At 47.7% G+C, this 15,202-nt stretch overlaps 1 protein-coding gene across 2 annotated transcripts in view; it reads right to left on the reverse strand.

Moving 5' to 3' along the window:
* Nucleotides 1-15,202, reverse strand: part of WWC2 (WW and C2 domain containing 2) — a 246,619-nt gene that overhangs the window by 17,824 nt on the left and 213,593 nt on the right. For both annotated transcript variants that reach the window (XM_058304421.2, XM_058304363.2), the window contains exon 21: nt 13,053-13,295. In XM_058304421.2, coding sequence (XP_058160404.1) covers nt 13,053-13,295 — 243 coding nt within the window. The remainder of the gene's footprint in view (nt 1-13,052; nt 13,296-15,202) is intronic.

A 15,202-nucleotide genomic window follows, 5' to 3' on the forward strand; every position in this document is an offset into this window, starting at 1 on the left:
TTAAAAACACTCACTTTACTGTTGTAAAATACTAAATAAAGCTTCCGTGATATGAAATCCAAACTTGTATTTATTAGGAGATATCAAATAAAAGGACGCTTCCCTGGCCACCTAAATAAACTGTGCTGCTACCCTATGTCCACCTGTGAAAAGCTGCGACTCCTGCTGGGGCCCCTCCTTCTGGCTGGACGGCCCGGTGCCGTCCCCTCCACTAGCTGCTGGCTCTCACCTGGCAGGTGACACGAGGGCGGCCCGGGTGCGAGCTGAGCTTGTGGCTCACTACCTGCCTGGCTGTCTGAGCTGATTACCCTGGGTTCATGAGCTTCAGGAGGGTAGGGCTGGAAGCTGTTTAATATAATTAATAGAGGCTTAAGAGCACAGAGAAGATTTTTGATTCAGTGTTTCTGACAATTCCCTACACATTTGCAGGGGTTGCATGCAATGTTGCCTTATAAAATAAATTATATTAAATCTAATGGCTGGAGACTTAAGCAGTCTAGACAATGCATACTTAAAATGGTATGTTATCCACATCTGACAGAAATAATAATCTAATTTCATTTACTTGTGTTTTGAGGGAGAGTGGAATGTTATAAATATGTGAGTTTGTTTTTGGCATTTGTTTGGAAAGCTGCTTTAAGAAAAGGAATTGTAAGCAGAACTTTTGGAGCTCATACTGGGTAACTTACCTCTTCACGTTCCTTCCCAATTCTCTTTAGAGATGTTGGGGGAAACTTAGCAAAATGAGCAGTGCTTTGGGAAGCTGCCATGTGCTTTACAAGTGACGTCCCGCTATGCTGAGTCTAATTTCCATGTAATAGAAACCACCGCCACTTTCATCCCTGCCAAGACCGACTACTTCTTGGTTTATTCAAATCCGCTTCTCAGTGCTATTTTGGTCCCAGACATTCTTCATGGCAGGAAAGAGTCCCTTACATTAGTTTCCTTCCCAGCACTCCGTTCATTGTCTGCCCCCCCCATTGTCCCCCAAGAACGTGGGTACCCTGAGAGCAGGGACTTCATCTGCCTTGCCTCCTAAGTGCCAGAATCTCCAATGCCTCCTACATGTGCCCCCCTGCCATCACTGCTGCTCCCCTCCGGGCACAGAGGAGGTTTGCCCTGCAAGTATGTGCTGGAAGGATGAAAGAATGAATGAACGAATGAATGGGCCTGAGGGAGAACCATGTTTTTAGATGACATTCATTTTAGTCTTCTAGCTGCTGAAACAAATGTCATGCTATGGGTTGGCTTAAACAGTGGGAATTTACCGGCTCATGTTTTAAGGCTAGGAGAGTCTAAACTCAAGGCGCCACCAAGGTACGCCTTTCTGCCAGGAGGCTGCTGCCCTCTGGGGCTGGCTGCCCTGGATCTTGGTCGCTGCTTCTGTTCTGCACCTGGCAATGCACACGGCAGCCTCCGGGCTGCTCCTTTCTCCTCCAGGTTCCGCCAGCCCCCGGCTTCTGGAGGTCCCGTCTGTGGCCTTGCCTAGAAGGCCTTTAGTGCTGGGAGTAAGACCTGTCCTGATTCAGCTGGGTCGCGTTTTAACCGAAGTAGCTGCATCAATGGGGGAAAATGTTTGGAAATCACATGTCCGGTAAGGGTTTAATATCCAGGATATATAAAGAGATGTTACAACTCAACAATAAAAAGACAAACGCTCCAATTAAAAAATGTGTAAAAGACTTGAATAGACATTTGTCCAAAGAAGAAATACAAATGGAAAAAACACATGAAGAAATGCTCAACATCACTAATGATTAGGGAAATGCAAATCAAAACCACAATAAGATGTCATTTCACACCTATCACAATGGCCACTATTAAAAAGACAGAGGACTACAGGTGCTGGAGAGAATGTGGAGAGATGGGAACACTTATCCACTGCTGGTGGCAATGCAGAATGGCCAGCCACTGTGGAGGACTGTTCGGCAGTTCCTAAAGAAGTTGAATATAGACCCTGCAATACCACTACTGAATATATACCCAGAACTGACAGCAGTGACATGAACAGACATGTGCACACTGATGTTCATGGCGACATTATCCATGACTGCCAAAAGTTGCAAACAACCCAGTGTCCGTCAACAGATGAATGGATAAACGTACGGTGGTCTATTTGCATGAAGGAATACTATGCAGCTGTAAGAAGAAATGAAGTCCTAAAGCATATGACAACCTGGAGGACATTATGTTGAGCGAAGCAAGCCAGACACAAAAGGACAAATACTGTAGGGCTGCGCTATTATGAACTAAATATATTGTGTAACACAGTGTATGACTCAAAAAATTTTATAGATGTCTAGTACATTAAAAAAAATAAATAACTGCGTCCCAGGCCTTATGTGTGGACTAAGGAGCCTCAGGAGTGGACTAAGCTGGAGGACGTGTTTCTCTGGGCGTGTAGCTTCCAGCCACCATGGTGCTCGGTCCAGGCCTGTGGACGTGCTCAAGGAACGGCAGCGCTGGGGAGGAAGGCCTGCCCCCCAGGCCTCAGGTTCCCAGCGGCCAGAGCCGGCATCTCTCCTGCTCTGCAGGACGCGTTCCAAGGGGAGCTCCTGGCTCCTCGCGTGGGGGCTCACTGCTGAGCGGAGCTGGCGCTGGGGGACCTGGCTCAGCTGGCGGACCCCCGCCCCGCCCCGGCCAGCCTCTCTCCACGGCCCCGGGGGCAGGGTGGGCACCTGCATGGCGGGCCCCCCCTTGTGCAGTGCCTGCTCCTGCCAGATGCCACCGGGCAGGGCTCGGCTTTCTTCCAGCTCGTCCACCAGTGCCTGGGTGGCCAGGCGGTGTTTAAATGAGCTCAAGGCCTACACTGAGGACCGTGGAGGGAAACTAGGGGTCCCACTGTTTTCTCCAATCTGCCACTGCCAAAGTCCTGAGTAAGGTGCACGTTTTGCCCCATTTGATTAAAGTATTTGTACTTAATTAGTATGAACCCCAGATGGGAGGAAAGGTGAAAGACGAAAGTTAGTTGGGCTATTGGAAAAGAGACCCCTTCACACATCCGCGGTATCTTCCAAACTGTAAAGAGTGCCTCCTTTAGGCGTTGTGTGGTGGAGACTGCTCATTATCCTCGATGTCCATTCTCCCCTCATTCCTTAGAAATAACAATTCTGATTTTTAACCGGCACATGCCACCAAGTAGATCAGAGCCCCATACTGCCTGGTAGCTGGGTAAGGCTAAGTTCTGACCAACGGGTTGCAAAAGCGGGGGCAGGGGATGACTCCTGGGAAAGATCCTCCAAGGATGGGCACACCCTCCTTCCTTCCTTGCCCTCTGGCACGTGGTCACAGGCCACCAGCCCTCAGTGACCGCCGTGACCCGCCGGAGACAGCACGTGGTGAGCCAGTCTCAGCTCCTGGCTCCACAGGCCGCCAAACACAGCTGCATTTCTATCTCTCTTCTTTCTTTTTCAAACATGGGAATAGCAATCTATTTTACTCAAGCTTTTATTCCTGTTTTCCCTGAATGATACAAAGTTTGGTCTCCATAGGGGGTGACGTACAATAACACGGTCTAGAATGCAGCACTGCTTAGCGAGGGCCAGCAGCCGTGCCGGGGGCAGTCGATGCCATAAAGGAAAGGCTGGGGGAAATTTAGAATACTGGTGCCTGATGTTGCTTTTCTGCAGTTTGCAGAAAAGATTTACAAGAAAGAGATCAAGTCAGGCCAAAGCTAAGCAGTCAGTGCAAAGAGGTGTTAGAAAAAACCAGCTTTGCTCAAGGTGGTAGCCTGCAAACTGCAGTCTAGGGTGATGGACAAGCCCATAATTGGGATCCTGGCAGAGCTGAAAAAGCCAGCTGCTTCTGTTTTAACTTAAGCAGTTACAAACTTCAGAGGGAGATACGACTGTGCTGGCAAGAAAGGAATCAAGGACCTCGCCTTCCCGGCCGGCCGGACCACTGGTCAGAAAGTCAAAGAGGTCTTCCGGCTTGAGAGACCTGTCTCTACACGACCCTCACTGCGGCTCACAGCCCTGTGGAGCTGCCAGCAGTTCCACCGCTCAAAATCCACGCTTGGAAAACACCGCCACAGCAACAACCTACCAGCGCAAAGATATACACACGGGAATGTCAGTTTCTACATTGCTTATAGCTGTGAAAACTTGAGAAACCGACTGCCACCAGCAGCATGATTTAAAAACTATGATATACCTATATAGGGGAATACTTTAAAATAATGAATTACAGCAACATTTCCTAGCATCTATAGAAAGAAATTGCTTCTACCGTGATTCGTTTATCAAACAGTATTAATTATACAAAATTTCGTTAACTTTTCACACAAGTAAATCAATATTAAAGAGGTCACCCGCTAACTAAACTTGAATAACGGATAAAGTAGGAAAAGGCAGAGGAGGAAAGTAGAAACTGGATATATCTAGTCAGAAAACTTGACCCAGTTTCCCCCCTGCAATCTCTTCTACGGATGGGCAACAGCACGAGGCTCTATTTGTCTATGTATCTGTTTCTCCGTTTATATGTAAGTGTATCTACAGCTCTCTCAGAAAATCTAGATGACAAAATTTATTTTAAATATCTCTATCAGCTGTTAATAATCATTAGTAATCAACTTTGTGACAGTTAAATCTGAATGCTGAATTGTAATCATTAAGATTTATTTTGAGTGAGGGGTGTTGACATCTTTGATGCACAATTTTCTTAGCAGAGTCTAATTTTTAAAATGTATCTGTACTCTCTTATGCTCTTAAAAAGTCTAGTGCCACAGAACCTTGGCATTTTGACAGAAAAACACTCTAAGAAAAAGAGCTTTCTGCTGTGCAAGCAACACTAGGCTCCTCTGGAAGAGTCCCATTCCTCCCAGGGCAGCCTCTCCCCTTCTCACCCCAAGTCATGATACGCTGCCTGGCCCGCAAGAATGGGAAATCACTTTCTCCTCCCAGACTCCAGGGGACTGTGATGGACCTTCATTTCACATGCTGGGAGCCGACCTGCACGGAGGTAAAGTGATTTACCTGAAGTACGCGAAAAAGCCTAATGGAATAAGGAACACAGACCAGTCTTCATTACAGCCCTCAGTTTCCGGTGCTTCCCAAGGAGGACGGTACAATACAAGGGGCACTGGCCGTGACTCCATTTTATGCCAAGCCACAAAGCAGACTTTCAGCTACAGAGGAGGAGGCAGAGCTGTACAGGGCTGAGCCCCGACGGCTCTCCTTACAGAAGACCAAAAGCAGCCTGTGCCGCTGGGCTCAGCTACCTGCTAGCACCTCTGGGAGCTACATTCTTCATGGCAATTGGCAGGCTCTTTGCTCCTGGGTAGCCATTTCATGAGCACCCTGCTAAACCTCTCACAAATCCTCAGCACTGCAAGGAGGTGGTGGAAAGGTGTGTGCGTGTGTGTCCACACGTGTATCAGGGAGTAGGAGCGGGAGTGCAAACGGGAGCGGTAAGTCGATGGTCATTACCAACTTCTGTGACCACAATGAAAGGCACACACTTAAAACAGTCTGTGTTTTCACAGAGCTGGTTACTACAAACTTCAGCGGTGAGAAAGAAAAGTACATAACTCAAATAGTCTATATACCCACAGAGTTGGTAAAAAAAAAAAAAAGGATAAAACCATCTGAGCTCAGGGGAATCCAATCACTCACATCACATCAAATCGTTTTAAGACACACCGTGTTTTGGGAGCGCTTTCGTCACCCTTGCTTGATGCAAATGCCATCAGGCAGGAGGGAGGAGAACTGGAGGGTGGACAGCAGGGGCACTGCCTCCTCCACGGGGTCAAACCCCTGCTCCACGTGACCTGCGGACGAAGGCACTGCGGGCAGCCTGACAGTCAAAGCGCCTGTAAGGAATCCCATCTCACCCTGGACTTCAGGAGTTAGTGAAGTACTGAACGTACCCTGAGGGTGTGGACCCTAAGCTCCACACGTCTCTTTGAATCCTCCCTTCCAGTACCAGCTCTGATCTCAGAGATCATAGAACGTTCTAGGCAGGGCCTTGGTGGCTATCCAGTCCAGCCCTTATTTTACAGATATGTGAAATCCCATCAAACTGGGGAAAACATAGATGCTACAGATACGCAGACTTTTATAGCATTTTATAAGGCTGATTTGTTTTTAAAATTAGTATCTTTTTTGTTGTTGACAAGAAAAAGGAAGGAACTGTGAATGAAAGGAATGGGGAGGGGAAACGAGGAAGCAAAGTTGGCAATACTGTCAGAAGGAGGCTCTGGTTCTGCAAGCACTCATGGGTCTCCGCCTAGTACTGCTTTTCCTTTCCACTCAGACACTAAACAAAGCGTACCGAGGACTGTTTCATGAGGTACCAGTAGGTTAGTGAGAGAATTTGGTATGTACAGGCGCAAACTCTCCTGCACAAAGGCACAACGGGCATCTCCCCGGGGCGTCCCTGCTGAGCCAAGAGGAGCCTACTGGTAGACCGTTTCTCTCCTCCTCGCCTTCTCGAGGGACTGCCGGAGAGGCAGCCTGCATGGCTTCTAGGGGCGGGCCCTAGCAGGGCGAGCAAGCAGCTCGTCTAGGAGCCATCTCCCTCTCTGCTCCTCCTCTGCTCCCTGGGACTGTGCCCTCTTAATGGACAAGTGGAACAGAACACGAGCTGTGCCTCTGGCTTTGGCACAGTCACAAGAGAAATGTCCTTGAGCCTTACTTCTCCCCCACTATGTTGGTGTGCGGACTGGTTGATCAGATAAAAGCCTCTTCTGTCCCTCTTACTGAACCTGTGGTTGGTGCTGGGGTTTGCGTATGCTCAGGAAACGGTAATCTCTGGACTGTCCATGTGCCAACTGGGCCCTGAGCCTCAGCAGAGTTGCAACACCTACTCTCTGGTTTGTTGGACTTACCCACATAAGCTAACGAGGAGGTGAGGATAGTCAACCACCACACCAAGGAAACAAGAGCATCTACAACTGCAAGCAGGGGAATTCCATCCATCAGCCATGTGGGATCTAAGCCCCTCTCAATTTAGCGGTGGAGTGGGCACTGTCATCCCAAGGTCCTCAGGATGGAGGAATAAAACATGGATTAGAGTGGACTTACTGGTATTCTACTATAGAGTTATTGTGACTCGAGCAATGGAAGAAATTGTATCACTGATGTGGAGACAGTGGCCACAGGAGTTGCTGAAGGCAGGGAGGTGTGATGTGGGGGCATTTTTTGGGACCTGGACATATACTGAATGATTTTGCAGGGACAGATGCAGGACATTATACATTCTGCTTTAACCCACTGACTGGACTGGGAGAGAGTATAGACTACAGTGTAAACCATAATCCATGCTGTGCAGCAGGGCTCCAAAATGTATTCATCAAATGAAAGGAATGTACCACACTAATGAAAGAAGTTGTTGATATGGGGGGAGTGGGGTATATGGGAATCTCATATTTTTTAATGTAACGTTTTGTGTGATCTATATCTTAAAAAAAAAAAAGAGTTAAAAAAAAGCATATTATGAGGCCAGACTCATGCATAAATTGGTTTCCATAAAGTGGCTACAAACTGCAAATTAATAAAGCATTATCTTAATCACCGCCCCCCCCCCAAAAAAGAAAAAAGAATTCTAAAATGTACCTCTCCTTCAGGAGACCTGGTCCTTGAGTCTGTGTTGTTCTTTTGTGTTGTTTTTGAGATACTGAGGCCGGGGACTGAACCTGGGACCTCGTAAGTGGGAAGCTGGTGCTCAATCACACGGCCACACCAGCTCCCCGGAGTTGCTGCTTTCACTTGTTTGCTTGTTGCTTGTCTTTGTTTTTAGGAGGCACCAGGAACCAAACCTGGGACCTCCCAGGTAGGAAGCAGGAGCTTCAACCACTTGAGATATACCCGCTGCCAAGTCTTTGTATTTTGATCCAAACTGGAAAGGCCCATAATCTTTAAAGTTCTCCTGGGCAGTTCTGAGCACAAGGACTGGTGTTTTTACCTTATCGAAATGAGCCCTGTCATGTGGGAGATAGAATGTCTGCTCTGTGAGCAAAAAACACATACACGGCAGTACCTAGATGCAGATACTGTTCCTGAGGTGAGCACAGGAAACGATGGCACGTCAGTCAGGCATTTTTTGCCAATGTCCACTTTTTAGACAGTGACTTGCAATAGGGATAATCACAATGTAAATAATTAGGAGCTGAAAGCGAATACTACCCATGCCACGTAAATGGTTGCACAGAATGACAGAGATGATAGTGTTCAAAGGGGTCATTTACAAGGGAATTCAACTCAACTTCCTATTACGTCTGGAAGACCTACCGGACATTCTCATTCCCAGGATTACTTCTGTCACTAAGAACGGGATGAAAGGTCAGTATGATGGGCATGAAAACAAAAAACAAAACAAGCAAGGGGCATCGGGGATCTTGGCTCTCGGGGAAGTGTGAACTGCCCACTTTCTCCATATCACTGCCAGGATTTTTCTAGATTGTGATGAATATCATGAAGGGATGCTATAAAATTCATGTTTCAGAGCAGTTTCCCTGAAGAGCGGAGGCTGATCCAGGATCCGGCCGGGCAGGGCCTCACGTGGCCAGCTGTGGACATGCCCACCAACCAGTTTTCCATCCCTCTCTTTATGCTGCACTTTGTACTTATTTGCCAGTAAGTCAAGGTGAACGCTTTTATTCTAGGGGCAGGGAAGGGGACAAGCGAAATTCGAAATAGGATAAAATTACGGCTGGTGAAAAAATCAGCAGGCCTTCCAGTGGAGACTTTCACCCCCATTAGGTGAAGCACCTACTATAAAGCAACATGCCGGAAGCAAAACAGGCGGCTCCCTCGCTGCCCTCGGAAGCTTCCCAGCCAGGTGAAGGCATCCCAGAAGTTCGAGGGAGAGGACTTGCATGGAAGGGTTTCCTTTTTTCACAGGGAACACTTGCTCAATTTCCTCCAAGAAACCCTTCCCAGAATTTGCTACAGCTGAAAGCAAACACACATTCCTGAGTGGCTTGTTAAATTACCAATTAAAATGAACACGTGTGCCTCAAACATCAAAATCTTATGTGCAGCTTTTCAGAGACTGAGCAACGTATCTATGTTTGCCCTTAAGACTTCCTTGGGTTGTTGGGTTTTATTCTCCTTCCAGTGTTCATCTGCTTCTACTAAGAGCAAATCAAGGATTTCTTTAGTGTAGAAAGAAAACGAGTCAACCGAAAAAAAACCCCAAACCTCGAATCACCCATCAACAATACCAAAAATCTTAGCAGAATTCTATAATGAAAAACAATTTAAGAAACACTAAGGAAAACTGTACTTACGATACTTGTACTTTTCAAAGAATGCCTTAATTCTGTTTCTTTCAGTCAGTAGTAGGCATTCTGCTGGGATCTTGCCAAAGCCGCTCTCCCTCTATTGTGTGGGGGCCTGGAAGGAGCCCTGTTCCAGCCATCTGCTGCACATGACCCCACACACTCCACTTCCCAAGAGCACCTCTTTAGAAACCGTCAGTGGCTCCCCATTACTTAGGCATCCAAGGCTCTTAACAGTTTTGCCCCAACTGATCTTATCTCTGACAGGCAATAGAGATGCAAAAATCAAAATGTGAAAAGATACAGTCCCATATTTTCACTATGAGTTTTCAAGTTTTACTTTTGCCGTTTAAGTCCTTAATCCATCTGGAGCTGACAATTGTATATGCTTGAAGGCAGCGATCTAACTGCATCTTTTTCCATATGGATAGTCTTTTTTTTCTGTTTAATTTATTCACTGGCTTACGTGCCACCTCCGTCCTCTAACAGCGTTCTCTCCCCATGGGAGTCTGCTGAGCTCTCTACTGCATGCCACTGATGAGTCTGCCAACTGCTGATCGTGTATGCTGTAGGCTCGGGGCCATTCGTCAGCCGATGAGTTACTACCACCCAACTCTGCCCCTGCAGGACAAAAGGGGCAGCGACACTGCACTGTGGTCAAAATGTATTATCTTTCCAATACATTGTCGGATTCTATTTTAATGTTTTAAGATTTTCACATCTACATTCATAAATAAAACTGCCTGTGGTTTCCCTTTTTTATAATATCTTTGTCCTGTTTTGTTAGGGATGTTGGTTGCATGGAAAGAGTTGTGGAGTGTTTTCTCTATTACTAGCGTCTGAAGAGTTTATATAAAATTGGGATAATTTGTTCTTTGAAAGTTTAGTGGATCCTGCTTATAAAACATCTGAAAGCCTTATATTTACTTTATGGATACATTTTTAATCGATGTTTCTATTTCTTTAAGAGATATAGGGTTTTTAATCGTCCCATCTCTTATCAGTTCTAATGTGTTATATTTTCCTAGATATCTGTCCATATTTTGAGCATATATATTTTATATTATTTGTTTGGCTTTTAAATCTCAAATTTCAAAAATAAATAAAAAGAAAAAGAAAAAGAAACAAAAATCTCCAATTTACCCTGCAGTGCTTCCCTCTCTACTTTTATATTATTGTTTATTTGTATCTTCTCTGCATCAGTCTTGCCAAATGTTGCCTTTTGTTTGTTTTATTGCTTTCAATTTTTTTCTCAAAGAATCAACATTTTGTCTTATTGAGCTTCACAGTGGAGATTAGAAAGCAGTCAAACCAAATAAACTGTAGCAACAAGCAATTTACAGATGAATCTTAGCAATACAATTTTAAATGAAAAAAGCAAGTCCCCCAAAGCCCCCAAGTTTTTATAATTATTGACACCCAGGGATCTGCAATATCATATCATGACAAACTAGAAACAGACAGTAAAAATCCAAAGATGCAAAGTTCTCTTTATATGTATGGTTGTGAAATTCTAATCCAGCTTTAAAAATCTCTGACACAAATGGGCCACAAAACTGTGATGCTTCTCTATGATATTAAAGTGGGTCAGAGAAGTGGATTTGGCTCTGGATAGGGCATCCGCCTACCAAATGGGAGGTCCAGGGTTCAAACCCTGGGCCTCCTTGACCCGTGTGGAGCTGGCCCACGGGCAGTGCTGATGCACGCAAGGAGTGCCGTGCCATGCAGGGGTGTCCCCCGCGTAGGGGAGCCCCACGCGCAAGGAGTGCACCCCGTAAGGAGAGCCGCCCAGCGCGAAAAAAGCACAGCCTGCCCGGTAACAGCGCCGCACACGCAGAGAGCTGACACAACAATATGACGCAACAAAAAGAAACACAGATTCCCGGTGCCGCTGACAAGAATCCAAGTGGACACAGAAGAACACACAGCAAATGGTAGGGGAGAGAAAAAAATTTAAAAAATAATAAATCTTTAAAAAATAATATAATAAAGTGGGTCAAAGCCAATCAAGAGTTTGAAGCTATTGCTAATGTTGAATTAAAAGGTCCAGGGAGTAAAACATTAGGGCTGCACTGAGATCACAAACACCAGAGCAGGTCACTTCCACCTTTAACTCGGTGACGGCCAGGGCCAGGGCTCGGCCCTCCTGCATGCTCGCCCCCTCACTGCCTGGCGCTCTCAGGGCTTTCCCCGAGCAGGGCCCGGCGCCCGCTGGCCTCTACCCCTTGCTGTGAAACCTCACCCCCCGTCTCCTAAACCAGCTCCATGGCACCTCCTCCACGGCACCCGATCTCAGAGAATGATGTCTACTGTGGACTTGGTGTGCCTGGCTTGGCACGTTCACCAAGTCATCAGCTCTCGGAGGACAGGACGGCGGTCACGAGCGTCAAACGTCAGGCCACACGGACACTCCACCACTTGAGAGACATTTAGAGTTCCTACTGTGCGTGAAGACTTCCTTTCACAGATGGGTGTAATACAGAAATGGGATATATGTGTGTGTGTGTATATACATACACACACATATATATATTTTTTTAAACTGTCTTTTAAAAAAAGTACCGGTGTCAGCTTGATTCTTGAAACTCATTCACTAAGTTTCTGAGTTACATCTAGGATGACTAGTGCCAGTCTGCTAAGTGACGCAAACTTTCTCTACGGTATCATATGCTATATGATCAAAAAATAACTTTGGGACAAAAAAGAAGTTGATATTATGCACAAGATTTTCTATTAATTTAAAGATGTGCCTAAACTTTTTCAAATTTTCATCTTCAAAAAGATAGAAAAAAATGTTTTGACATTTGTAATATTTCAGCTATAGAGAAAATCCTATTTGTGCATCACATATGGATATGAACACATACCCCTGTAACAAAACATTAATTCTGACCTTGAAAGAATAAGCCAACTTTGAAAATATCTGGGTTCTTGAGAATTCCGATGGCAGAACAATAAAAAACGTTTCCTTACAAAACACCCTGTTGGGGAGCAGACATGGCTCAAGTGGTTGAGCACCTGCTTCCCAAGCAGGAGGTATCGGGTTTGGTCCCCAGTGCCTCCCAACACCAAAAACAAACAAGAAGCAAACAAATGAAAAAACCAAATCAGAGGAGCTGACGTGGCTCAGTGGTTGAGCACCAGCTTCCCGCCTACCCTTGTATGAGGTCCCAGGACCTCAAAAATCAAATAAACAAAAAACCCCACATATTAAAAAGCATCAGTGATTTCATCCTAGTTTGTTACAGTTGTTTGTACGGAGAAAAGTAAGAAGAAGGCCAATAAGCAAAATGAGATCTTTCTTGAAGGTAAGAAAAGAATGTGAAAATTTAGAAACATTAAAATTAGCAATATAAGAAAAAGGTAACAAAAACAAAACACATTCACAATTCGATGTGGTCAGTGAACCTTAACTACTCATAGGAAATCCACATGAAACTCATTGTTTATGTCAAATGTTATGCTGCATTCACTTATCAACACAATTCATTTACCAAGCTGAGGAGACATCAAGTCACTCACTCCCTTCCGTTACCATGTGCCTTCCTTCCAGGTGTCCCGGCCACTGCAGCTGCAGCTGCGAGGTGCGTGTGTGTGGCGGGGGAGGAGCAGGGGACTGGGGGCAGTACGACTCATTTAGCGATATTTGCAGTAAAAAATAATGAAGAAGGGAGGAAGAAAGGGAGGGAGGGAAGTCTGGCTCATAATTTTGGGAAAATGTTCTGAGTTCTAGAAAAAAGATCTGAAGACTTAAGCAAATTGAGGTATAGGTTGGGTACCTTCTATGACCCCTACAGAAGCCCGTGGAGAGCGCGGGAGCGGAGGCCTGTACCTGCTTCTCGGCTTGTTTTAGGAGCTTCTGGAAGCGCTCGTCCTCCAGCACCGCCCGGGGAAGGTCGGTCTCTCCCTGAGCTTTCAGTTCCTCCAGCTTCTGCCGCAAGCCCCTCAGGGCCTCCAGCTCGTCGTTGAGGCGACTCTGCCGGGTCAGCGAAGCCTGAAGGTCCAGTTCGAGGTCCAGAGAGGTGCGCGCTGGGCACTCCTGGGTGGTCCTCCTGAGCACTGGTTGGCAAACAGTCTTCAGGATTCGGAAGGAAACACAAACAGAACACCCTGATCACACGCTGGAGCAGGCTGACATGGTTATGAGTTCCAAGAGCAGATGCTGGATCATGTTTGTAACCTGGTCTGTACCTGGGCGTGTTTAGGTTACGATGAGGGCTTTGATTGGGCCACGTCATTAGGGCGCTGAGTCCCCACCCACCAAGGGGGCAAAGGACAGAGTCGGGGCTTTTAATGTTGGAGTTTTGATGTTGGAGTTTGATGCTGAAGCTGGAGCCCCAGGGAGAGACAGAGCCCTTCACCTGATAGTCTATAGCTGACCTGGTGGAGAGAGGCAAAGCCTAGAGAGCCTCCTAGCCTACAGCTGCCCTTGTGGAGCAAACAGAGGAGCTGAGCCCAGAGGACCCCAGGAAGCCTGAAGCCTCACAGACGTCAGCAGCCGTCTTGCTCCAACACAGGAAAATATCTGGTGAGGGAAGTAACTTATGCTTTATGGCCTGGGATCTGCAAGCTCCTACCTCAAATAAAGACCCTTCATGAAAACCAACCAATCTCTGGTATTTCGCATGAGCACCCCTTTGGCCGCCTGACACACATGGGCGGTCATCAGCGCTGCTTGCCGACACCCACTTCTCCTCCTCCTTGGCATGTCGGGACTGTGCTTCCCTGCACCTTGAGGCTGCCGTGGCCACGTGACTGGTGTGGGCCAGTGACAGGTGAGTGGATGTGACTTTCAAACCTGTGTGAGATCGGCCACTCTGCTGTCCCCTGCTACAGGGACACCGGAGTTCCCCAGTTGGGTCCCGGCTGTGCACGAGGGGCACAGCATCGAGCAGGCACACCGTGAGCAGGTCGTCAAGCAAGAAATGAGTTTTGCTATTTTAAGCCATCAAGGTTTTCAGGGTTGTTTGTTTCCACAGTGTATCCTAACTTAGCCTGGCCAACTCACTACACAAAGCCCCACATGCAAAACAAATACTTTCCATTTTGGGCACACGGTAGCGATCTCCCCACGGCTCAGGCCCTTGGCTACCGTTTCTGAGTTCCAGCCGGCATGGAGCAGGTCAGCAAGGCTGGGAGCCTGACTCCCTCCTGGGGTCAAAGTGCTCGAGCTCCATCTCCACAATGCCGGAGCTCCCCACTGTCGCCCCGTTATCTGAGCCCCACCGCCCCTACTAGGGCCCCATTATCTGAGCCCCACCTCCCCCACTAGGGCCCCATTATCTGAGCCCCACCTGCCCCACTAAGGCCCCATTATCTGAGCCCCACCTCCCCCACTAGGGCTCCATCATCTGAGCCCCACCTCCCCCACTAGGGCCCCATTATCTGAGCCCCACCTGCCCCACTAGGGCCCCGTTATCTGAGCCCCACCTCCCCCACTAGGGCCCCATTATCTGAGCCCCACCTGCCCCACTAAGGCCCCATTATGTGAGCCCCACCTCCCCCACTAGGGCTCCATCATCTGAGCCCCACCTGCCCCACTAGGGCCCCATTATCTGAGCCCCACCTCCCCACTGCCGCCCCATTATCTGAGCCCCACCTCCCCCACTAGGGCCCCATCATCTGAGCCCCACCTGCCCCACTAGGGCTCTATCATCTGAGCCCCACCTCCCCCACTAGGGCCCCATTATCTGAGCCCCACCTCCCCCACTAGGGCCCCGTTATCTGAGCCCCACCTCCCCACTGCCGCCCCATTATCTGAGCCCCACCTCCCCCACTAGGGCCCCATCATCTGAGCCCCACCTCCCCACTAGGGCCCCATTATCTGAGCCCCACCTCCCCCACTAGGGCCCCATTATGTGAGCCCCACCTGCCCCACTAGGGCCCCATTATGTGAGCCCCACCTGCCCCACTAGGGCCCCGTTATCTGAGCCCCACCTCCCCCACTAGGGCCCCATTATCTGAGCCCCACCTGCCCCACTA

This window comes from Dasypus novemcinctus, chromosome 1 (assembly GCF_030445035.2).
Source record: "Dasypus novemcinctus isolate mDasNov1 chromosome 1, mDasNov1.1.hap2, whole genome shotgun sequence".
Taxonomy (NCBI): Eukaryota; Metazoa; Chordata; class Mammalia; order Cingulata; family Dasypodidae; genus Dasypus; species Dasypus novemcinctus.